Genomic DNA, 26124 nt, shown 5'->3' with positions numbered 1-26124 from the left:
CTCCACAATCAAAAGTTTTATGATAAACCACGAAGACAAAAGTTTACGAACTGAGAGTGCAAACAGAACCTTCCTCAAAAGCAGTAGCGATACCCCCTTCACATCACTCTACGGAGAGGCGTGCAGGGTTCGGGACCTGGGGCGGCAGGGGGTGGGGGGTGCGGGGAGCGCACACCCGGGTGCGCAGAGCAGGGCCGGTGCCCCGGGGCGCGGCGGGAGCCCAGGCTCCTCCCCGGAGTCTCCCCGGCGCCGAACTCTGCCCCGGACGCGCCCTGCGGGGCGGAGCCCAATCTAGACGCCGAGGAGCCACCGGCGCCCCACGGAGCCGACCCAGGCCGGAGGCGGGAGAGCAGCGCCGGGACCCCGCACCGGCTCAGCGCGCTCCCTGGGAGGCGAGCCCCGGCGGTCGGCGATCTTGCCCCTGTGGCGCGCGCCAGGCCACTCCCCGCCACCCCCGCCCAGGTGAGTGGGCGCCCAGGGCCCTCGGAGCAGCTCAGTGCACCCCGGGCATACACCGTTCTTGGTGAGGAGGATATTCCTTTCTGTAAACCTCTCTGTGTCCTGGGTTCTGATTCCTTGGCTGAGAAGTTTCTGCTCTGGAAGAGAAAGAGTTGCCTTCCCCCACCTCCACCCCACCCCCCTCCCCGGAGAAAGAACAACCCTCCTTAGCCCGGTGCACACAGGTTATTTATTTAGGTCAGTGTTTTAGGTTAGACCTCCTTTGCCAGGAGGTCTCCACGACTGGGAGGACCAGAAGACTTGCTGTCGCCTCGGAACGTCCGCATGGTTGCTTTGACAGGTCACCTGGGCCCACAACGTTTAAGAGCACAGATGAATGAATAAAGGTGGTTGTCTTACCCTTCGTTCATTCGTGCTGGCTTCTGTAGCCGCCGGTGTAGCAAAAAGAGAACTGCCCACTGGTTGACAGTTTGCTACCTTCGTGGGATGGTGGAGCTGGAAGTTACAGAGCGCTGGGTAGTTGTGCAAAGGAGCGGTATTATCTTACTGAAGAATAGCGCAGCGTGGTGCAAAAGTAGTTTTTGGATTGGGTGAAGACATGGCTGTAAGCTTTTCAGCCTTCTTCAGAAGGGGGGGGGGGGGATAGACATATGTAAGATCAGAAGAAGCGTTTAGCCCCAAACGTGACTGAGCTGTGTCTGTTACCCTTATACTATCGTTGTTATTTTAGGAATCAAAACTCCCTTTACTTTTTTGGTATCCATAGACCAAATGAAGCATCAAAGGGAATTCTTCTGCATTTGTAATAGGGAAAAGATAATCTGTCCTTTTGATTTTGCCTAATGCTCTTCAGTTCTGCAGAAGTCTGGTTTTTCAGAAATATGATCTGAGCCAGAGTCTCAGGTACCCTGGCAGACACAATTGGTGCTGTTGTTTCCTTTACTGGCCTGTCTCCCTCTCCCTCTCTCACAGCCCCACCCCTCCCCAACACTGAGAGTTTGAGAGTGAAGGTCCCTGACACAGAGGAATTTGTGCCTAAGGCAGGGAATACCCTGGTGGCTGCCCAGCTACTTAGAGAAAGAATGAAAACAGCTTACACGTCCTGAGACTCTGGCAAATTTCGTAAGGTTCCTGTCTTTGTGATTTGCTAAGTAAATTTGGTAGATAAACTTGCACTAACTAAAAAGAGACTTTTGAAATAAATACCGACACTATTTCAGTTATATCATTCACCTTTATGATTTGGTGAATTAATAATAACAGTCATGTTATTTGTTAGCTGATTGATTTACAATGTGCTGGCCAGCGAGCTTGAGTTGCCGTCCAAATCCTGACTGACGCTGAAAAATTAGGTGTATATTTATTTGTTTGGAATAATGACTGAAAAAGGAAGGAGCGGAAGGTTTTGAAGGGAATCTAAAAGTATTTTAAAGGAGTGGTTTCGAATCTTTTGAACTGGGATATTTACAGAAAAATTATTGGCCATTTATCAATAGAAAAGTTCATAATGGCAGAATGTTATTATCAATTTAATAACATGTTCAAGTGAATTTGCATTTTAAGAAGCGTGAAAACAGCCATCTACATGGGTTTGTAGAAAACAAAAGCAAGAGTGTGAGCACATTCAGTGTTAGACAATAATTGGTGTATATGTGGGCCCACTCACGCATTTCTTGAACACCTGTTGAGTAGGCCACCGTGTTCGGAGTTCAAGTCAGGAGGGGGCGGTGGATACAGCTTTGTGTAAGTAAGAAATAAGTCACATTCCTGTCCTCGTGGAATTTACACAATGCTGGAGTCCTCCAGGATACCTGAAGCTCATAGATAAGAACCGTATCAATGGTCATCCATCAATTTTGACAGTAACTGAAACTAGATCATCTTCAAATCACACACTCTGTACGGATTTCAATAGTCAACTCTCAAAAGTGTAAAGGAACTTATATTTTATTCAGGTCAGTGTTTTTCTCTTTTGCTTAGGTTGGGGAAGAACTTGGAAATCACGTGTTCTGGGTTTAATATTAAGAAAAATTGAGATATTAAGCCTGAAATAGCTAACTATCAATTTCATGCCAATTAAATAAAAACCAAACTTTCACTGTGGATGCCAGTAATTTAGCATATAAACCAATGAATGAGAAATGTCAAGTTGAGAAGCTTCTATCTTATCAGATTATTTTGTCCTATAAATTAGAAAAATATGACTGCAATTATATTTTACCCCAGAGGAAAAGACTTATTTTACCCAACGTATTTTCGCTTGTTGTTGTTGTTGCTGTCTTTTTTTTTTTAAACAGCTTATTGGAGACATACTTTACATACCGTAAAATATATCCAAGTGTGTAATCCAATGATTTTAGTAAATTTATGGAATTGTGACCAAAGGCCAATCCATCACTGCCATCCAATTTTAGAACAGTCTCATAGGCAGACTCCACCTGCCTATTTATTATGACTATCCTCAACCCCATTCCCAGACAACCACTGATCTATTTTCTCTCTCTTTTGATTTGACTTTCTGGACATTTCACACAAATGGGATGACAAAATATATATAGTCTTTAGCATCTAGTTTCCTTCACGTAGAACAGTGTTTTTGAGGTTCATACATGAGGTGTAGCATGTATCAGTAGTTGGTTCCTTTTTATTGCTAACTAATATTCATTCCGTGGTGTAGCTAGCCCACATTTTGTTCACCAGCGGGTAGGTATTTCTGCATTTACCTTTAAGTGGTAAGACAGATACTGTGGTCCAGCTTCCATGGTAGCATAATGTGAAATAATTGTAGGGTCCAACCTCTTATTTATACTTATGAAAAATATATTCATGGTATGGAATGCACCAATAGTTTCTGTGTTTGCCATAACTGTGATCTTTCTATGACGCTCCCACAAAAAGAGTAAATAGTCAACCCTGTGCAAGGAACAGAAAGCATGAGTCATTTGGTATTCTAGGTTGGACTCGGAAGATGTTTCACTCTTTTTTTTTTTAATTTTTTAATGTTTATTTTTTTAGAGAGAAAGACAGAGGGTGAGCAGGGGAGGGGTAGAGAGAGAGGGAGACACAGAATCCAAAGCAGGCTCCAGGCTCTAAGCTGTCAGCCCATGAACCGTGAGATTATGACCTGAGGCAAAGTCGGACATTTAACCAACTTGAGCCACGCAGGCGCCCAGAAGATGTTTCACTCTTGACATTAATGTTTGCGAAGAGACTACGTCTCCTTTGCTACCTGCTCTTCACAAATGATGCATTTAGAGTGGGCGAATTTTGATGATTGTTTTACTTAACAGTGATAACTGAAGTACTCTCAAAAATATGAGTGCTTCCTAATAACATATTTTAATGGCACACTTAACGTAAAGCATATCAGAAATTTCTAGCACTGCAAAAGCATTGACCTTTGGTTTCCCTCTCTTAGGAATCAGGAACCTTGAACAGCAGCTCAGTCAGAATCCCCACTTACCCTGCTTTGTGCGGACTACTACAGCAAATGTATTCTTAGGTTACATTTGACAATTTATGCTTAAAGATCCTCTTAGAAGGATTTCTCCGGTTGAGTAGAAACCCTTCTATTCAAAGTTGGCAGGTTCTGTGAAACTCAAGAGAAGACAATATGTCTCTTCATGCGTGGAAGTGACTGCTGACATTACACTTTCCTATTGGGGAAAAAAGAGCATTAATGTAATTTAAAGGTTGATTTTATTGATGACTTGGAATGCAAAGGATTTTATTTTTAAAATTCTAAAATTTGAAAGCAAGATAGTTTAGATTAAATAATGTAGTTTTCCAAAGCTGAATGTGCTGAATAGAACTCGGTTTTTATTCTTCTTCTTCTTCTTCTTTCTGCTTGAAATACCGGAACAACTTGCTGAAATCCCTTGGGTGAGAACACTGTGGTTTTGATGATCTGTGATTGGATGAATTAATCAGTCTCCACTGGTAATGTCTTTTTTTTTTTTTTAACTTGGTAAGGTTCAAAAACTTCTAGAAGAAGTGCATTTTTCTAGACTTCCACTGACAGTGTCATTCCAAATGTCTTCTAAGAGTCATATACCATTTACAAGAACCTGTCATCGCCCTTCCCACTTTTATATGCTCTGAAATTGGTGGGGACAAGCACGCATTCTTTCTTTTTAATGTTTATTTATTTTTTTGAGAGAGAAAGAGAGAGCAATCAAGCAGGGGAGGGGCAGAGAGAGAATCCCAAGCAGGCTCCACACTGTCAGCACAGAGCCTGACGTGGGGCTCAATACTACGAACTGTGAGATCATGACCTGAGCCAAAATCAAGAGCTGGACGCTTAACCAACTGAGCCACCCAGTTGCCCTAGTAGTTCATTCTTCCCTATTGATGACTGAGATTCAACCTATGGATGAATATTTGATTTTTTCCCAGTGTTTGGCAAATAGAAACATTTGTGCTTTATGGAACATGGAGCTTCATTTAACTTGGGTAGATACCTAGAAGTGGGATTGCTGGGTTGTACAGTGTGTGCATAGCTTTATAAGAAACAGCCTAAGGGCTCTCCAACATGGCTGCCCCTTTTGCATACCTGTCAGCAACAGACAGGAGTTCGAGTTGTTCTACATCCTCATTCAAACCTGGTATTTTCTGTCTTGCCCCCTCAGTAGATAATTTTTTCAATGAAGGAAATTATGTTGAAGCGAAACTATTCCCAGATGAGTTTCAGAAGCTAAAGACATGCAGTAGATTCCTGAGCCCTCCACTCTTCAAATATTTTATAAAGCCACAACGGAAATTTTCCAAAAGGGCACCTTCCTTGTAAATTTACCCATGACTCCGATATATATCATTAATGTGTGCTGCTTTTCATTTTCTCTTCACTGATAAGTCATAAGTGGCTTCTGAGTTGTTAACTGAGGTCAGAGCAGAAAGAATAGTTGACTGATTGGGGGTGGGTGGTGGAGGGTGGATAGTGAGGGGACAGCTGAGCTTAGACATTGACACTTCCAAGTGATGTCCTGTAATCAAATGTCCTCAATAAGCCGTGGTCCGAACGCACCGTTTTTTACACCATGAAGCCATACTGCTTCGGTTCGTGGAATAAATCTACTGAGACAGAAACATCTGTTCATGTTTCAAAAGGACACACTAGGGAGCTCACAGCAGGAGTAAATTGACTGTTACTTAGTGACCTGACGACTATACTAACTTGGGCCTAAGAAATTAGACTTAGAAACCCATTCAGAATTCAGCAGAAAGCAAGGTAGTAAGTTGGAAAGAGCCAGCCGACTTAAGGCTTGCGATCCACGACCATCATTAACTAGCTGTCTTTGCTTAATCTTGTTCAGCCTCATTTCCTCATCTGTAAAATGGGAATAATGACACCAACCTCTCAGGGTGTTTATGAGGATTATTAAAGGCAGCAAACTCTAGCTTGAATATAGTAAGCACTCAGCAGGCTCTGGTCTCTTTTCCCTAGTCTTCCCCAAATTGGAATGGATTCATGTGATTTGTACCTTTTGTAGTTTAGCTGCTATACTGGGCACTAGGTGAAATCTTCAGCTGTTTTCAAAATTTCAAATTATGCCAATGGACTATGAAGATAGATTATTTCATTACAAAGATACCTGGATTTAAGGTCACTTCACCTGGGCTCAAGTGGAGAGGTCAGTTTATGACCCTGAAAAACTTATATCACTTTTCTGTGACTTGGTTGCATTATACCTATGTATATGGGTGGATTTAAATATAGCCACAGATATACAGATAATAGATATAGCACAGTATATCGTAATGATCAATTTTGACAATATAGGGAAAATGATTTTTAGTAAATGGCACAGTGTTTGTCAATTGCAGTTATTTGTATATTGTATTTGTGCCAATGTTTCGATCCTTTTAAAAAATGAAATAGCTTTTATTTCATATCTAAGAGCTTTCTATAGCATGGGTCAGGATGTAGATATATGTTTGTATACATATGAGTGTCACAAATGAATAAAATTAATTCTGCTTAAAAAATCTTAGATTATTACTTGAAAACAATGTTATTATTACTTGAGCTCAGTGCTAACATGCATGGCTTTTGAAATACTGTTTGTTATGTTCAGGTAAACTGCACAGTCACCTGAGATTTAGCCAGCTGACACTGGATGTCACCATTGTGCTGTGTAACGTAGTTGCAGAACAGGTGTGCTGTTTAATATTCAGCACACGGTCAGTCTCGCCAAGGGCTTGGAGATATGTTAGCTTTTTTCCCTCACATAACCTAATTACCCTTGTTCACTTTTATTGCAACTTACTTTTTCAGTTTCTAATATCTAAGCTCCAAACAATAGTGACCAAGAATGATGAAACAATATTCAATATTGTTAGCTCAGAACCGAGAAACTGACAACTCAGAAACTGTGCTAAAACCAGTCGGGGCTCCTGGTTGCAAACCAGTCAGTTAAGCGAATTGATTCTAGATAACTTAAGTTGAAAAGGAGCTTACTGGTTTGGAAATGGAAGAATCCAGTGTGCTGGTACTTGATCAAAGATCAGTCTGTCACGAGAGTAAGATAGAGTCCTGGCATCGCCACTGGTCCCTAGATACCACCACTGGTGTTGCTGCCATCTGGACACAAAGCCCTGCTCTATGCCAGACTCCTTCCCGTCCCAGGAGAATTATGGGGCTTTCATTGCCTCCAGCTTCAACATGCCAAGGGCCAATCCCTGAGTGCTGTTTCCAGATGGGAGCACTCAAGTGGCTCACTTTCTCCAGGCCCAGGGAGTGAGGAAGAACAAGTGAGGGACCTTTCCTGCAAAGACTCATACAGGTGTGATTCCACATAATCTGGGGAGGAGAGTCAAGTGCTGGACAGTCAAAACACGCACGTATCCACCATGGTGCCTTTCAGGTAACGCCCATAGAAGTGAGTTGAGGATACCGCTGTGCAGTCAGCTGAATTTTATTGTCCCTTCTGTGCACGGACCTGGAGTCAGTTGCATATGTCTTGTGGCACACTTTCTCCCACACTTTGCTACACCCTGCCTTTCCTTCAACCTTGAGAGAGTCATACCAGCCAGGAGTAGACCTGTTTGAAGTAGCTAAGGAGACACCTCCTCTAGTCAACTGGAAGTCTTAACAAGTTTCAGTATTAAAAAAAAAAAAAAAGATCCCTGCTACATTGAAAGAAAAGAAAAAGAAGTGGCAGGCTACATTGCATAGCTTGTTGTTCCAAGAACATTATTCCAAGCAACTTCCAGCCTTTCTCTTGCTCCCCGCTTTGCCTGGCATCCTCTTCTCCCAGGTGGCCACACAAATTCAGTCTTTTTAGTCAAGTCTTTTGCTTGAACGCCACCTCTTCAGATGCGCCTTCCCTCACCACTGACCCAAAACAGCACCTCCTTTTATTTTGTTGCCCTTCGCTACTTTCCTCCATCACTCTTGTCACCCACCTCTCGCTACATTCCCTGTGTATTCACTGGTTTGTTCAATGTCTGTCTCCTCTCCGTACTGAAAGTCCCGTGAAGGCAGGGTGTCTGGTGCACTTCTGTGGCCACAGCACCCGACACAGCTGTATTCTAATGAATATTTAATATATGAATGAATCGATCAAAGGTTACACAGAGGAAGAAAATACCTTTGTTAGCATCTCAAAGTATAAACAGTTCCTGTATTCATTTCCTGGGACTGCTCTGACAGAGTACCACAAGCTAAGTGGCTTAAACGTAGTAATTTCTTGTCTCACTGTTGTGGAAGCTGGAAGTCCAAGGTCAAGGTGTGGGTCGGGGTAGGGTCTTCCGAGGCTGTGAGGAAGAGTCTGTTCCATGTTTTTCCTCCAGCTTCTGGTGGTTTGCTTGCCATTTTAGGTATCCTTTGGCAAGTAGAAGCATCACCTTGTTCTCTATCTTCAACTTTATGTGGCATTCTCCTGTGTACCCCTGTGTCCAAATTTTTATAAAAACACCAGTCATGATGGATGAAGGGCCCAGCCTACTCCAGTGTGACTTCGTTTAACTAATTACATCGGTAATAATCCTATTTCCTAATAAGGTTACATTCTCAGATACTGGGGGTCAAGACTTCAACATAGGAATGGGGAGGGAGCAAAATTCAGCTCCATAACAGGGCCTTTGATGTGCTTATTGTATAATGGATAAGCCATTCTTATGTCATTAAATAGAGAAGTAGGTTTAGTTACATTATCCTGGGCGCCCATGGATGTGTTGGTTGATCACACAGATTACAATTAATGCTTATGAATTGCTTTATACATTGTAAACTATTCATTATATGTTAGCTTAATCAGGTGATGAATTATTGATGTTATTGAGAAAGAACCAATACCGTGGATTTGCCAGTCTTAAAATCCCAGAGGCAGATTTTCCTTTATAGCCCGCTCAGTCTGCAGACTGTTTGAAATATTACCTGGTTCTTCTTCTCTACTACTCAGATTGCTTATCAGCAGTCATTGTGGGTAATGGATACATATTTTATTTACTCATTGGACAAACACATACAAATCATTTATTATGTGCTAGGTGCTGTTTTAAGTGCTTGGAAAATGTTAACTCACAAACAACCTCATATTGTTTATTATTTCTATCATTATTCATTATTAATTTTATCTGAATTTTACTGCTAAGGAACCCGAGGCGCAAAGAAGTTAAGAAACTTGCCCAAGGTCACACAGCTGCTGAGTGCCGAGTTGTAGAATGTTCTTTCTTCACAGAAAGCCTCGTAGAACAATTCAGTGTGTGACAGAACAAAGCAGAACTGCTTTGGTTCACGTGGAGGTGGCAAAGCCCTGTCTACTTAGCACCACTCCTTCCTCCTGGGAGCCCTGCTCGAAAAGCCCTGATCTAGAAACTAACACCTTTTGGCACGATGCCACTTGGAAGCTCTCTTCAATCCACTCTAGCATAAAACAAATAAAATTCTTTTCTCGCTTTAATTAACTGATTGTGTTTTATTTTGAAAATTTTATCTGCCTAATCTACTCCTGGCAGAAATCAAATGCTAAGATGGATTTTCCCCAGGATGGTAATGCCATATGGCAATTTGGACTTCGCTGGATTAAGCTCCCCTTGGACTTCTTTATACAAATCAAGGGCGCAAAAATTTCCCGAATCAAAGAGAGAACATTTGAATAGAGTTGGATATAAACTTTGCAACCAGATAAGCATGAACTACCCCCTCTGTTGTAGGCTGCACGTCTTCTGTGGTTATTAATAATACAAAATAATAGGAGTGACCATATTAACCATTACTGTCCATTAGTGCCTTGTGCAACCAACAAATTGAAAAAAAAAAATAACCCTCAGAGGCACCTGGATAGCTCAATCATTAAGCCACCAACTTCAGTTCAGGTCATGATCTTGCAGTTCAGGAGTTCCAGACCCGCGTCAGGCTCTGTACTGACAGCTCAGAGCCTGGAGTCTGCTTCAGGTTCTGTGGCTCCCTCTCTCTCTGCCCCTCCCCTGCTCGCACTCTGTCTCTCTCTCTCTCAAAAATAAATAAGACATTTTAAAAAATGCTCAGAGGGGTGCCTGGGTGGCTCAGTTGGTTAAGTAACTGACTCTTGATCTCTGCTCAGGAGATGATCTCATAGTTTGTGAGTTCGAGCCCCGTGTCAGGCTCTGTGCTGCTTGGAATTCTCTCTCCCTCTCTTTCTGCCCCTACTCCACTCGTGCTTTCACTCTCTCAAAATAAATAAATAAACTTTTAAAAAATTACAAAAAAAAACCCCTCAGTTTTGCAACTGTAGGTGTTTTACCTCTATTTTACAGATACAGGTAAGTCGAGGCTAAAATTTTATGTAACCTGTTTAAGATAGCCCAACCAGTGAGTGGAGGAGATACGATAATTTGAGAAATATCAATGATTAAGGATCATAATTCCTTGATATTAAGAATAAAAGGCATGAGGGGCGCCTGGGTGGCTCAGTCTGTTGAGTGTCCGACTTCAGCTCAGGTCACGATCTCGCAGTCCGTGAGTTCGAGCCCCGCGTTGGGCTCTGGGCTGATGGCTCAGAGCCTGGAGCCTGCTTCTGATTCTGTGTCTCCCTCTCTCTCTGCCCCTCCCCCGTTCATGCTCTGTCTTTCTCTGTCTCAAAAATAAATAAAACGTTAAAAAAAATTAAAAAAAAAAGAATAGAAGGCATGAAAGAGAGTGTATTTAGGATATATAACATGAGGCCCAATGTGATTTTCAAATTATGAAAGACTGTGAGAATCCATCAGAACCCTTTCTGAAGAGTGGTTAATTCCTGTTCTGAAATGCCCCTTATCATTTGTTAATGTACACAGTGTGTAATGCACTAAAAAGAAAAAAAGAATGCAAATCAATCAAATGGGACCATAGATCAAGGGGGACTGAACTGGAGAACAAAACAGAACTCAGACCCAACTATTATTCTGCTTGCCTGTATTTTCCCACAGATTGTGCTACACCCTAACCCAGGGGGCAGCAAACTTTTGCTGTAAAGGACCAGATCGTAAATATTTGAGACGTTGCTTGCCACATATTTTCCCTGTCAGAACCACTCGACTCCACTGTCGTAGGGCGAAAGCAAAAGCACAGACAATATGTAAATGAATGGCTGTGGTTATCGTAAACCTTCATTTGTGGACACGAAATCCTCACTTGATATAGTTTTCATGTGTCACAAAATGTTGTTCTTGCTTTGATTTTTGGGGTGTGTGTGTGTGTGTGTGTGTGTGTATGTGTGTGTGTTGCTCCATTAAAAGCTGTAAGAACCATTGTTAGTTCCTAGGCTTTGCAAGTAGGTGGGAAGCCAGACTGGGCTCACGTGGTTTGCTGACTGTGCCCTTCTAGTTTATAGACACACTATTTATTGTCTCTGTAGATGTTGCTTTTATTTCAAGTTTCATTTAAATGTTGTTTTGGGACCAAGAACTTCATCCCAGAAGAGATGTCAGAGGACTAAGTACCAGAGGCACCTCCACTCACAGACTGAAACAAGACTTGCTGAATTGCAGCTGCCAAATCAACTTCAGGCAAAACAAATAGAAGCCATTGTGGCTAAGAGGATTTATGATAAAATGGAAAATTCTTGGCATACTCTGTCAATTTCATTGAAGATTAAAGGATAAACACAGGACTTTGAGTTATCCCAGAAGCTATCTGGTTTTAAAATGATGCTAGCAAAAAATATGAAAATTCTTCGTGTGCTTTAACAGCACAGGTCATTGATAAATTTTAAATATTTTTGTTTGTTTGTTTGTTTTTCTCACTAGGGAAGCCAGGCTTAATGTGATGGAAACACTCTTGAACTTGGTGTCCAGAAGACAAAGGCTTGAGTTACAGCTCTGTTAGTTTTACTGTGACCTTGGGTAAGTTACCACCTACGGGAGTCTTGGCTTCCTTATCAGCAAGATGATATGAATAATCTTACCTCACAGGGCATTTCGTTTTACTTATTTTATTTTTTTTGTTCTTTACTATTTATTATGAAAATTTCAAACAGAAATAGACAGAGGAGTGTGCCCTTGCCTACTTCAACAACTCCCTGCATTTTGCCAAACTTCTTTCATCTTCACCCCACCAGACTTTTTTTCTCTACTAGAGCATTTTACAGCAATTGCAAATGTAATATTATTTTACCTGCAAATATTTCAGTCTCTATGACTAACAGAAAAGATCTTTCAAAAGATCTATCATAATTCTAATATCATACCTAGCAAAACTAGTGATTCTTTAACATCATCTATTATCCAGTCAGTATTAAAATCCCCCCAGTCGTCTCAAAAATGACTTTATGTAACTGGTTTATTTGAATCAAGACCCAAAGAAGATCCAGATATTGCATTTGGTCACATGTTTCTTAAGAGCCTTAATTTATGGCAATTTTCCTTCTCTTCTCCTCCATCTTCCTTTATATAATTAATTTGTGGAAGGAACTAGTTATTTTCCTGTAAAATTTCACATAATTGGGATTTGGCCGATCGCAACCTTCACCCTTGTAGAGTCATTGAACATTTTCCTCTTATTCAGATACTCACTGTCCTTAGATATAGAGGCTTGATCAGATTCAAGTTCACTTTTTTTTAAATTTTTTTAACGTTTATTTATTTTTGAGACAGAGAGAGACAGAGCATGAATGGGGGAGGGGCAGAGAGAGAGGGAGACACAGAATCGGAAACAGGCTCCAGGCTCTGAGCCATCAGCCCAGAGCCCGACGCGGGGCTCGAACTCACGGACCCTGAGATCGTGACCTGAGCTGAAGTCGGACGCTCAACCGACTGAGCCACCCAGGCGCCCCAAGTTCACTTTTTTTTTTAAGCATACTTTGTGGGTGATGCTTTCTACTTATGATTGTACCACATCTAGAGGACAAAGTACCTGGTTGTCTCTTTCTACTTATATTAAGATTGATTAGTGTGGTTCCCCAGGTTAATGCATTCTTCATCAACCTCTCACCTAATGATTTTAGGACTGGTTGATAGCTATTGTTTAGATCCGTTACCTCCTAAGAGATTGCAAAATGTAGTCTTCTAATTCCATCAGTCCATTTGGATTTATTAGTAGAAATTCTTTTTTTTTAAGTTTTTATTTATTTATTTTGAGAGAGAGGGAGAGAGAGAGAATCCCAAGCAGGCCCCACACCAGTAGCTCGGAGCCCAACACAGGGCTCGAACCCATGAACCGTGAGATCATGACCTGAACCAAAACCAATAGTCAGACGCTTAACCGACTGAGCCACACAGGGGCCCTTCAAAATTTTTTATATGTTCCAATCTTTTATTCATTCCTCTGTCAGCTTGATTTTTGTGTCTTATTTGAGTAGTATTTGATCACTTTCTGCCTTCTGGTATAGCAAGATATCTCGAAATCACTTTGTATGTTTCTTGTCCAAAGTTTAACCATTCAAGAAGCTGTGGTTTCTTTTTGTAGAAAATGGTACTGGGAACACAGTCTGGGCACTGGGAGTATTAATTGCTTGTATTTCTAAATTTTGGAGTGTCCAAACCTGGAATATACATTTTTAAAGGAAGATAAATCATTATTTTATACACATAATTTCAGTTTGGATTGTAAGTTTTTTACAGAACATTTTTTGTTATAATTGTAGGGTTTTTTTCTCTTATGCTCAAAATCTTGGTTCCTAATGATGTTAAGACAATGGCTTTGTGGCTTTATTCTACATTATACATCTATGTGTACATGCACATATACTAGTTTCAAAATTGCAACTCCAATATGTCCACTAACAATATTATTAGTGAGTGTAGTTTAAGATTGTTTTGCAATTTTCTTTTTTTGAGATTGAGAAAGGAGGGGAGGGTCAAAGAGAGAGAGAGAGAGCGAGAGAGAGAGAGAGAGAGAGAGAGAGAGAGAATCCCAAGCAGGCTCCACACTGCCAGAACAGAGCCCAGTGCAGGGCTTGAACTCATGAACCATGAGATCATGACCTGAGCTGAAACCAAGAGTCAGATGCTTAACTGACTGAGCCACCCAGGCACCCCAATTGTTTTGCAATTCTTTCTATTCTTAGGGCATAGCTCACCTGGAATAAATAGTCCCTGGGTTTGTTTTAAAGTCACTTCAAATAATTCATGTGGATATGTCACCAACCTGATATACGGATATATTCATTTGTTTTATTTCTTATCTTGAAAGATTTCATCTTCTTTTTAATTTAGTTTTATTTTATAATTAGGTAGAATAATTACATTGTTCAATGTCAAAACTTAAATCACAGGTTTTCCCTTTCTATCCACCTCTCCCTTCTTTTAGAAATTATGATGCTATGTATCCTTTATATTTCCTTTTCTGAACCATGCTTTTTTATTGAATAATGCATCCTGGGGAAGACTCCATTGCAGTAGCTAGTTTATTCAACTGGTCCTCTTTTCGTGGGTATTTGGGCTTTTCCCAATAATTTTCTATTATAAATAGTTCTCCCATAGATGACCTTTATAGCTATTGAGAGATAAATAAAGTATAATGTATATTGTATATAAGTGATATATACATAAATATATTTGTATATAAGTGACATATGTATGTATGTATATACACATATATCACTTATATACATATGTGTATATAGATGTATATATCATTAATATAGATATATGTGTATATATGTAAATATCACTTACATATATTTATACATGTACATATCACTTATATATGTGATATATACATATGATTTTGTTATAATATATGATTTTAGTTCTACAGTAATTTATTAAGCACTTACAATGTGCTAGAATATAAAGATGAATAAGATGTGGTCCCTACTCATGAGGTCGTACAGTCCAATATGATGTAGAATTAAAAAAAAAACACTTTACGTTTTTCCTTCTCAGATAATTTGATTTTTACGCTTCTAATCAGTGAATGCTTCAGCTGGTATTGTTTTTATATTAATTCCTAGATTTATGGATATATACAGATATCAATAATTTATAATATTTTGTACTATATTTCATGACAGTGCTAATATAGAACTTCTTTTAGTTTATGAACCATATTATATCATATCACCAAAGAAGTTAGTTTTGTCTAACTGATTTATGTTTTCCTAGAGCCAGAATTCACAATGACAACAGTAACTGTGACCACAGAGGTTCCCCCAAGGGGTAAAATAGAAGATAATTCTGCCTTGTATGAGTCCACATCAGCTCAGATTATTGAAGAGACTGAATATGTGAAAAAGGTATGTAGGTGCTGGAAATCATATCAGCATATGATTTTTTTTAAATGAAACCTAATTTGGATTGGTGGGCTTTGTTTCTCCCTCCATAGAACAGGTGAGGACACATTTGGCAAAGGACAATCTTGATAGTTGAAATTTCAACACGTTTGGTAAACTTCTCTTGAGGATATGAACCTCTGCTCCCACATGTGGAGTAAAATTGAATAATGGGCCAAGAGGTTCAGAATACCTGTCAGCACTTAATTTGCCCCACACTATTCACCTCTGCACTTCCTACTGTTTTATATCATTTCTCAGCTGTTTCATGAGTGCTGATACTATGTTCCCAAGTAGATGTTTATGTGTCTTGCTGAGCCTCTGTCTCTCCCGACCTGGTTCCTTTTCACAGCTCAGGGTTGTTGTCCCCAATGACTACATGTTGGCATGTTACTTCCTTAAAAATGTGAAATCTTATGAGCATCCAATGATAATGACTGACAAAACTATATATTTTTTATGAACTGTTTCTTAGAACAGACGGAAAAATTTGGAAAGAGACAGTTTGTAACTTATTCAGATCAATTAATTCATCTTTGAGTGTCTTGCAATTCCATAGGTCAATAAGACATGGAACTTATATTTCATGCATAAATTTGTATGATCTTCTCTTAGTAATTATTCTGTAGTAATTACTAAATAGTAATTATTCTCTAGTAATTACTAGCTAGTAATTACTACAAAATAATTACTAAGCTGTAATTATTTTGTAGTGATTACTAAATACTAATTGTTTTATAGTAATTACTAAACAGTAAATTAGTACTAAATTACTACATAGGAAAAATAGAACTAAATAGTATTAAATACTAATTACTATATAGTAATTATTTTATAGTATAATATTCAATTAGGCTATATTTTAGGTTTGACTGAGAAAGAATTATAAAGACCAAACGCTCATTTTCTGCAATCTAAACAATATTAGCCTAAATGCAAGTCAGGTTGGTGGTAGTTATTTTTGTCTTACTTTCTAGATAAATCAGGTATACTGTAGCTGGTATAAAGAAAAAAGTGTTTGGCATTAAATGCCTTTGAAAAAATATAGAATATTTTTTTTCTCCTAGATCCGAACTACTTTGGAAAAGATCCGAAATCAAATTTTTAAAGACGAAGTAGGACGTAACAGCACAAATCACAAACTAGAAACAAAGGTAATGAATTTACTCACATGTACCACTTTATTCCTTCAGTAAATAAACATAAAACAGTATAAACTTAATTTAAATAACTTTTTAAGATAATTATTAAATTATTCTTTGAAGCTTTGAGTGTTGAGTGTTAAATATTTTGTCGGCATCTGAAGATGTTAATAGGCATTTGTATGAAATATTTAACCACAGATGTTATTAGTAGCCTCAGATTGCAATGATTGGACCTTTCTTGAATATTCTAAATGGGGCTTACTTGTCTAAAGTATATGAGGGGATGTCAGCCCAGTCAGGATATATGGCAGCAACATTTCCAAAAAAAAACTGATAGAGGTACAAGCTTTTAGGTTCACCTCAGTCACACCAGTGGACACAGAGTTGACGCTATTAGGCCATTTGGTCGAGTGATTAGACAATTGATAAGCTTAAATGCACCCTTTCTCTTGTGGCTGGCTTCATATGCCTAACATTAAGCAATCTATATTAGCCTTGTTTGGATTATGCCAGGTTAGAGCTCATCTGAGCCAAGTGCACCTTGTCAATGTCAGTGTTGCTCACTACGTAGTATGGCCACAGAGAAAGCAGAACATAGGATATGAGGCATAAACATAGTTCCCTTCGTCATTCTCCACCTCCCAAACTAACACAACCAGCCCCAAATGTTTTCTTAAAGTAAGTGCTCAGAATTGGAAAAAAAGGTTAATGTTTGTGAATGATGGGACAGATAAAAAAATTCCATTTTGGTTATATTGAGTTGTTTATTAGACCTCTAAGTGGAGGTTTCTATTGGGTGCTGAGTATCTGATTCTGGGTTTCAAAGTAGAGGTCTGGGCTAGAAGGTCTGGGCCATAGGGCAGAGACTTTGGGAATAAGGATGGCATTTAAAGTTCTGACATTGGAGGAGATCACCAAGTATGTGAGTGTAGATAGGAATAACAGAAAATTTGACCACTGAGTTCCGAGATACCCAACACTTAAGAAGGAGAAGAAGAAGGAGAAGCATCACATCAGGCTGGGAAAAGAAGCTAATGAATTAGAAGAAAAAGCAGGAGAGGGTGGAGGCACTGAAGACAAGTGAAAAAAAGGTTTCAGAAAGTGGGGAGGGGCCACTATGTCAAATGGTGCCTATGAGCTAAGTAAATTTAGGCCTGAACCTTGACCATTGGATATAACAATGGGGAGGTTGTTGGTGACCTTGATAGAAGTAGTTTCTTAAGAATGGACATGAATTGTGTTGCCAATGTGTCTGCCCTGGTCATCTCAAATCTCAGATGGTCAGCAGACAAGTACCAGCATCTAAGTAGTTGCTGCCCTGCCACCCCCCCACCTACCGCCCCTTGCAATATCTGAACAGTGTCCCTGTAGGAATTTAGCCATAATGATCTAGGGCTGTGTTGCTCTCAAGGTGGGGGCTGTAGTCCCAGCAGCAGCAGCGGTATCAGCAAGCTCCTTAGAAATTTTTTTAAATGTTTATTTAGTTTTGAGAGAGAGAGAAAGGGGGGGAGGAGGCAGAAAGAGAGGGAGACACAGAATCTGAAGCAGGCTCCAGACTCTGAGCTATCAGCACAGAGCCTGGCATGGGGCTCGAACTCACGAACCATGAGATCATGACCTGAGCTTGGAACCTTAAGGGATTGAGCCACTCAGGTGCCCCTGGTGAGCTCCTTAGAAAGGCAGCATCTGGAGCTCCACCCCAGATCTCTTGAATTAGAATCTGCATTTTAACCAGATCTCTCACCAGGTGATTCATATGCACATTAAAGTTTGAGATGCACTGATCCATGACCTTTGTAGGAATCTACTGCTGCCCACAATCTACCTTCTACCAGAGTCTTCCCAGCAAGTATTCTTTAACAAAGTAAAAACCAAAATAACTCCTACTCTATATAGAGAGAGTAAGAGTATAGAGTAGGGTCTGGAATAGAAAAAAACCACGACAGAATTATGGTGACCATATTTCCGTTTTGTATCTTTGTGTGTGTGTGTGTTTTAAAACACTATATTCTTTTTGTTGTTGTTGATTTATTTATTTAGAGAGAGACAAAGATAGCATGAGTGGTGGGGTCGGGGGGAACAGAAAGAGAGGGAGACTGAGAATCCCAAGCAGGCTCCTCACTGTCAGCAGAGAGCCTGATGTGGGGCTTGAACTCATGAAACCATGGGATCATGACCTGAGCAGAACCCAAGAGTCACCCGACTGAGTCACTCAACCGACTGAGCCACCCAGGTACCCACCCCCTTCTTTTTTGTTTTTTTATTTCTGTTAATGTAGCCCATATTTTGTATTGGAAAGAATATTGGCTTTGTTAAACAAGCTTGGATTCTCATTCTGGTTCTGGTATTTATTTTAGGTAGAACCTTGGACTTCTTAGTGAAACTCTCATCTGGACATAGTGGACATAGTGCCTTCTAGCGTTTTAAGCATTCAGACAAAGGGGTATTTACAAAACATCTAAAAGATTACCTGGCACATGATAGATGCTTACTAAAAATAGAAGTTACTATTTTTTAATTATATAATTGTAGGCTATGGAGAATTGTATAATTCCTTAGTGCATCTTGAAATAATTTAGAAGAGCAGAAAGCGTAGGATAGATACTCAAGAAGCTGTATCATGGGCTCTCCCACTTACTTACTATGTAAACTTGGGCTCAGTACCTCATTTTTCATATCTGCAACATTGATGTAATTGAGTTAGATGGTTTCATATTCCCTTTCCACTTCCACATGTCTTGATTCCAGATGAGATTTATTTTATGTTCTAAGTGTATTTTCAGTAGGCTAGAGTTTACTTGGAGTCACACAGGCAGTAACATTCAGTTCCGACATCTCTCTAGAAATGTACTATGTGGTGATTGCAGTAGGCATCATTGAACATTGAATATTATGTATTGTAACTCTTAAGTCTGATTATGTTAGTTTGTAATACAATATAAGCAAAATGCATTTATGTCTACGACTTAGATTAAAAAAGAAAAAAAAGACAACTGGCCTTGTAGATACCATTTAGCTCTTAAAAAATGACTTTATGGTATATTTAAAACAGTAGGAATGGGGTGCCTGGGTGGCTCAGTCAGTTGTCTGGCTCTTGATCTCACGGTTTGTGAGTTCAAGCCCCACATCGGGCTCTGCACTGACAGTGCAGGCTTGGGATTCTGCCCCTCCTTGCCTCTATCTGTCTGTCTGTCTGTCCATCTCTCTCAAAATAAATAAATAAACTTTCAAAAAAGAATTTAAAACTGTAGGAAATATAAAAGGTATAAAAGATGTACATCTACCTCCTTTTAATCTAAGAATCTAATCAAATTTGAGCAAATATAGAGGCCAACCACTTCAACTAGAATTCTTCATTGGTATTCGAAAGTCAAAGGATTTATTTTGTGCCAACCTGGATCTTTTTTTTGGCGTATGGAATAGTGAGCGACAATTGTTGCTGTCAAAGTTTGTAGAGGAAAGAAATAGTAAGGTTTCTGATTTTCATGTTATTCATTTCAGCGCTGCCCAAACATTCACAGTGGCTCTGGTTCTGAAATGGATCCCTCGTATTGCAGTTTGCATCTGCTCGTGGAAAGGATGAAAGGAAAAGACCTGAAGCTCTTAGAAACGAACAAAGAGAATGAAGTCTTGAAAATCAAGGTATGGTTGCTGGGAGAAATTTCTAAATTTTTGTAGTGTTAGGCCTTTGAGACAGTAAGTTTCATGGATGTGTGAGAGCGGACAGACATCCTTATGTATCTGTAGATCCAGAAGTATGCTCAGCTAATGTAGAGAAACACTTTTCCATTTCATAAGTTAAATCCCACGGGTTTATTTTGGAGACTGTTTTTACTATTGAAAATCAGATCTCACAAAAATCCAACGGGTATAAAGTTCAGCCGTGCAAGATGAGTCCGTTCTAGAGACCTGCTGTACAATACTGTACTTGTAGTTAATATGGTGTCGTACCCTTAAATAGGTCTCATGTGAAGTGTTCGTACTAAATAAATTTCTAAAGGCTTTCATGTTTAATAAATATTAATTAGGGCACTCAGAGTCAAAGGTCTCTCTATTTTACTTGATTAATCCTTTGTTGAATGCTTTATTTATTTATTATTTATTTGCTTGTTTGTTTGTTTTGGTTTATTATGGATGCAGCCCTTGCAATGACGGTAAATCTTTGTGGCCATCCCTGTTTATTTCTTTAAGTTAAATCCTTGAGAGATGCATGACACTTTAGCTTTATTGCCCTTCATACTTCCTTCTTGTCCCACTGCTATTTTAGGGAAATGCATATTTTAGTACTGTTGTGGGCATCGATGATAAAACGCCTGTAAATAAGTGTATAAGCTGATAAGGCACTGTGGAACTCTTGGAAGGGTGCAGTCTCTAAATGCGGGACATGGGCTGTGGAGCTTTGCTTTGGCCTGGCCAGTGCAAATCCTTCTGCATGACAGTTTCCCTAAGTAGGCTGCTTCTCATTTTACATTTTCCTCTTACCAGATAATAGCGTCTTTACTCCTATCCATTGTCTAGGAGGGTGCAAATGGTACAGTTACAACCTTTTTTTTAAAGTTTATTTATTTATTTAGAGAGAGAGAGAGAGAGCATGTGTGAGCATGGGAGGGGCAGAGAGAGAGAGGAGAGAGAGAATCTAAGCAGGCTTCATGCTCAGTGTGGAGCCCAACTCAGGGCTCGATCTCATGACCCGGAGATCATGACCTGAACCGAAACCAAAAGTCGGATGCTTAACCGACTGAGTCACCCAGGCGACCCCAGCCTTTCTGTTTTTAATTGCCTGCCAAACTGTTCTGCCTTTAACCCTTTTTATTGTAAATGTCAAAACATACACCGTGACCTCTTTTCCTAGCTGGAAGCTTCCAGAGAAGCAGGAGCGGCGGCTCTGAGAAACGTGGCACAGAGGTTATTTGAAATCTACCAAACACAGTCGGAAGAAGTTAGAAAGAAACATGAGGATGATAAACACTTCCTCAAGGTACTGAGTTAGCAGCTGGTTCACTGGAGAATTAACACCCCAGTGTGTGTGTGTGTGTGTGTGTGTGTGTGTGTTCATGCCTCTCTTTTTGGGGGGTTAGACATGAAGTAAGCAATGGCCTCATGACTTTGGCAAGCCTTGGGCAGGATGCCCATCTTCTGTGCTGGTCTCCCCGCACCCCTGCTTAGCCTGGTACCTACATGTTGTTGAGCTGTTATGTTGCCACCCCTGCCCAGAGCCTTCTGGAACACAGGTGGGAGGAGGCTGTGCCACCCTGCCTGGAAATCAGGGCTGTGCCAGGTGACACTGGCCAGTGACTCCTCTCGTGGTTCTGCTTTTGACTAACTAGATGACCTAGAAAGAGTCATTCTCCCTCTCTGCAGTTGGGTTTCCTTGTCTCCACAATGAACGAGTTGGGCTAGATCAATGGTTTCAAAATGGTTTTGACCCTAGAATACATTCTTCAAATTAAAAAAACAAACAAAAAATGTATGTATGTGTACATTTATATTTTAAAATACATATTTCATATTTTATTTTTTTTAAAGAATTTTAATGTTTATTTTGACAGAGATAGAGAGCACATGTGAGTGGGCAGGGACAGAGAGAGGATCTCAAGCAGGTTCCACACTGTCAGCATAGATCCCGATGTGGGGCTTGAGCTAACAAAACATGAGATCATGACCTCAACCGAAGTTGGACACTTAACCAACTGAGCCACCCAGGCACCACTACATATTTCATATTTTAATATAGAGCTTATATAAATTAAAATATTTTAAAATCATACATAGGTATATGTGTATATATGTGTGTATATATATCATAGACCCCCCCCCTGACACACACATGCATACTTTTATATGTGTTTGTTTTTAAATCTGAAGTATATATTCTAGGACCAATGAACCTTTATGTGAAGAATGTATTCTAGGACTGGAAAAGGAATAAACAGTGACTCTGTGTGTGTGTGTGTGTGCATGTCTGTAGGAGTCAGCAGAGACACTGGCAAGTGAGCCAGATGAAGCCTTCACATCTATGATCTCTAACATAACCCCTGCTGTCAGCCTGGGGAATAACCCCCAACACAGTGGGGAATCACTGTTCTGCTTTTATGACACTTTCTGATTAAAAATAAAACATTTTTTACTTGAACATACATGATTTTTTTAAGTTTACTTATTTATTTTGAGAGAGAGCATGAGCAGGAGACAGGCAGAGAGGGGGGAGAGAGAGAGAATTCCAAGCAGGCTCTGCATTGGCCGACACAGAGCCCGACACAGGGCTCGAACCCACGAACTAGGAGATCATGACCTGAGCCAAAAAACCAAGAGTCGGACGCTCAACTGACTGAGCCACCCAGATGCCCCTGTAAGATTTATTTTTGCTGTAGATAAGTTTCATTGAGGAAAAGTCAAAAATTTCGCTTTTCTTACATTAGTATCTCTCTTTCTTATACCAGTTCTGGTAGCATGCTTTATGGTAACAAATGTAAACGTTCTAGTATATTATTAAGTCTACGTTGGTTTAGTGTTGTAGCCCATCAGGTTTATTTGGAAGGAAAACACTAAATTCAAAACAGTAATTTGAATCATGTGTGAATGATTAAATTTTGGGGGCTACTCAAAATTATACAGGGAGATAATATCTGTATAAATAAAAACAATCATTTGACAGTTGTTTTTCTGACCAAAGGTTAACAAACTTGAAAAGGAACAACAATTGAAACAACATGTTGAAAATCTGAATCAAGTTGCTGAAAAGCTTGAAGAAAAACATAATCAAATCACAGAGTTGGAGAACCTTGTACAGAGGATGGAAAAGGTAAGCCCATGGAGAATTAAAGGGATTCTTCCTGACAGGGCTGGGGAGAGAATGTAAGAAAATAACACCAAAATAAGTAAGGCATTAGGTGAAAGTACGCTTTGCCACTACTGAGACTTTAGAAAGTACCCAATAATGTTGGTTTTTCCCCTTACACACTTAATATGGTCTGTACTGTGATGGATTGACCTCTACAGATACTGCTCATATCACTGTTACTTTCTCTTTTGAGTGTATGTATGGCTTAGACAGGGGAAGCAGGCAAGGCTGTGAATGGAAGCAATGGAAATGATCGCAAAGTCCGCCTATTCCTGTAATAATACAGTGGATCGCTATAGTCTAATTCTATGTATTAGACTCAGTGAAGTATCCATTTTTTGGCCATCTGAGTTCACTTTAGGATTGTAAAATTCTATGGCTGTATTAGGACAGATAGAATTCACATTAAGAAAAGACATTCTGGGGCTCCTGACTGGCTCAGCCGGTTAAACATCTGACTTCCACTGAGGTTGTGATCTCGTGGGTTCGGTTCGTGAGTTCTAGCTCCACATCTTGGTCTCTGCTAAGGCAGAGCCCACTTCAGATCCTCTGTCTCCCTCTCTGCTGTCTCTCTCCCATGCTCCCTCTCTCTCAAAAGAAAAGACATTCTGCAGAGATTGGAACTTCCTAAAGACAACTTAGGGAAGAGTAGTGACAGAACAAAAATTATTAAAAATTTTATGCAGTATGCCTGTGAGTGGCTGGCACTCTAAATATATACAAAAGGTGAGCACATAAACTTAATGATACATTCCTTAGAATTTAAAATACAAACCAAGGAGTACTGGGTTTTTAGTAGCAAAACAAACCAATAGAAAATTGTGCTCTCTGAAACTGAATTTGGGGTAGATAAGAATATAGGTTTTGGGGGCGCCTGGATGGCTCAGTTGGTAGGGCATGCAACTCTTGATCTCGAGGTTGTAAGTTCGAGCCCCACACTGGGTGTAGAGATTACTTAAAAATAAAATCTCAAAAAAAAAAAAGAATATAGACTTTGACTTCTGGTAAATATTGCCCAATAAGGTTTTATATTTATTATAATGATTCCCTGGTTTGCCTCTTCTCTTCTCAGCCTTGTTCTGTTTTATGTCTGCTTGAGTTGGTGTCACTTTTGAAATGTCACTTCAAAAGAATCACATTTCAATATTCAGGTGTCTGGCCAGAGGAAATTTGATTAATTTTTCTACGTATTTCCCAAGAATTTAATTTATAACACTGAGTTTGGTTGAACTTGTAAGTTCCTGTGAGGCAATCACAAAAAATTGAATAAATCCAAATTTAACTGAATCTGGCAATACTAATACGTAGGTCATCTGTGTTGTGGGGTGGGTTACGGAATGTTTTACCGTAGCCAGATACATTGGGCTAGAATGTCCTCAAGCAGCTGGTTTGCTGGCAGTGTGACAGTTTATAGATACGGTATTTTGAACAAACTAACATTTGGATGAATACTTTGTAGCGTTAGAATATTTATCCTGTAATAAATAGCTCAGCAAACTAATCACAAAGAATGTTTGCACTTAGGAAAGGAAGACAATTCTGGAATGCAAACAGAGCTGATTAACCAGCTTTCATTTAAATTTGGACTTGTGATCACCTCATACCCAGTAACCCTGGGTCAGGTGTAGTGGTCAGCTGTCAGTCTCAGAAAATTAACAAAAGAACAGCAGAATATAATTCCATAAAACCCCGTGAAATCTATACTGGATGTGAGTTCATCTCAGAATTCTGGGTTATATTCACTTGACTGTTTATTCAGCAAACATATGAAGACTTAACATGTAACAGTCAGAGCTTGAGGCTGGATATCTATTTGTGAATGAACCAGACATAGTCTCTTTGTAGAGATTGCAGTGTAGTACATTTGCGTTGTGTGGGACTCAAGGAACTTCCCACATCTCTCTTCATTCATTCTCCTAGGGGTCCCCAGGGAGGCAGACACCCCTATTGAAGGTAGGGGAATGTACTCCAGAATAAAGTTGTTTAGCTTAGATACTGGCAGGCATTTTTGAGAAGTGATAGTCTAGCATTTATCTTGATATCGAACCATAATGGTGGTCTGTCTCTAGGTCCTCTGTGACAGAGTAAGTGGACAGGATGCCCATGGTTCATGGTCATGCAGTAGCCTTCTAGAATATTCTAGTTCAGTGATTTCCTAGAGTGGAGCCTATTGGAATCTCAGAGAGGTAGAGATAGTTGGGGATGGAGCAGAAGGGCAATGTGCAGGAGTTTTTAAAAAATATTTTTAGTTTCAAGGCATGTTATATTTGTAAAACAAACAAGCGAATAAATAAAACTATAAGAAACAAAGCTTGGCACCATATTCTTGATTTAAGGTTACTGAGAAAACAGACTGTGATGAAGGGTTCCTCGGGGGGGGTGGGGGGGTATCAGAATGAGAGGAGACGGAACTCTAGACTTTTGTGTTAATAGGGAAAAGACATGAGTTCGAAAAGAAAAAGGAAATGAAAATTAAAAATGAACACCCCCAACAAAGGTTGATAAATATTGCCCTGGTAGTGGGTGGCCCCTGGAGAAGGATTCATTTTCTACTCACTTGAACAAGCCACTGCTCCAGTAAGTAGCCATTAGTGGTATGAGGGCTGGTAATGAACACATTACTTAAAACCTTCACCATCTGCCCCACTTTAATCAGGAATGCAGTGAGAATGAATTCCATAAACATAGTGATAAGCCAGCAAAAACGCCCAATAAGAACATTTTAATATGGCATATGTTCCTTTTGCTAGCAGTGCAATTCTGTTGCATCATATTTGTTTTCCAGTGTCATTGATTTAGCTCTATTAGAATTTTAGAGCTCAGAGGTGCTTTTGAGACCACCTAGTTCCTCATCACCATTTTATAAACGAGGACAGTGGGAGCAAGGAACGATTTCCACTGTCCTCCAGTTACCAGTTCAAAATGCTTTCCATTATGCCCCCGTCTTCTCTGGCGTCAGATAAAAATGATATACGCGGTTCCTAAATCATTTAGATGTTAACATATG

General features: G+C 39.8%; 1 protein-coding gene across 2 annotated transcripts in view; it reads left to right on the top strand.

Moving 5' to 3' along the window:
- The first annotated feature begins 291 nt into the window (after window positions 1-291).
- CCDC68 (coiled-coil domain containing 68) overlaps window positions 292-26124 on the top strand; it is a 49518-nt gene continuing 23685 nt past the window's right edge. The window contains exons 1-7 of one of the 2 annotated variants that reach the window (XM_011288173.2): window positions 292-462; window positions 11668-11763; window positions 14965-15095; window positions 16199-16285; window positions 19778-19918; window positions 21129-21254; window positions 22950-23078. In XM_011288173.2, coding sequence (XP_011286475.2) covers window positions 14979-15095; window positions 16199-16285; window positions 19778-19918; window positions 21129-21254; window positions 22950-23078 — 600 coding nt within the window. In that variant the 5' untranslated portion in view covers window positions 292-462; window positions 11668-11763; window positions 14965-14978. The other variant, XM_006938921.3, reaches the window with a different exon arrangement.

This window comes from Felis catus, chromosome D3 (genome assembly GCF_018350175.1).
Source record: "Felis catus isolate Fca126 chromosome D3, F.catus_Fca126_mat1.0, whole genome shotgun sequence".
Taxonomy (NCBI): domain Eukaryota; kingdom Metazoa; phylum Chordata; class Mammalia; order Carnivora; family Felidae; genus Felis; species Felis catus.
The sequence above is the reverse complement of the archived record's forward strand: the minus strand, read 5'-3'. Positions and strand labels throughout refer to the sequence as shown.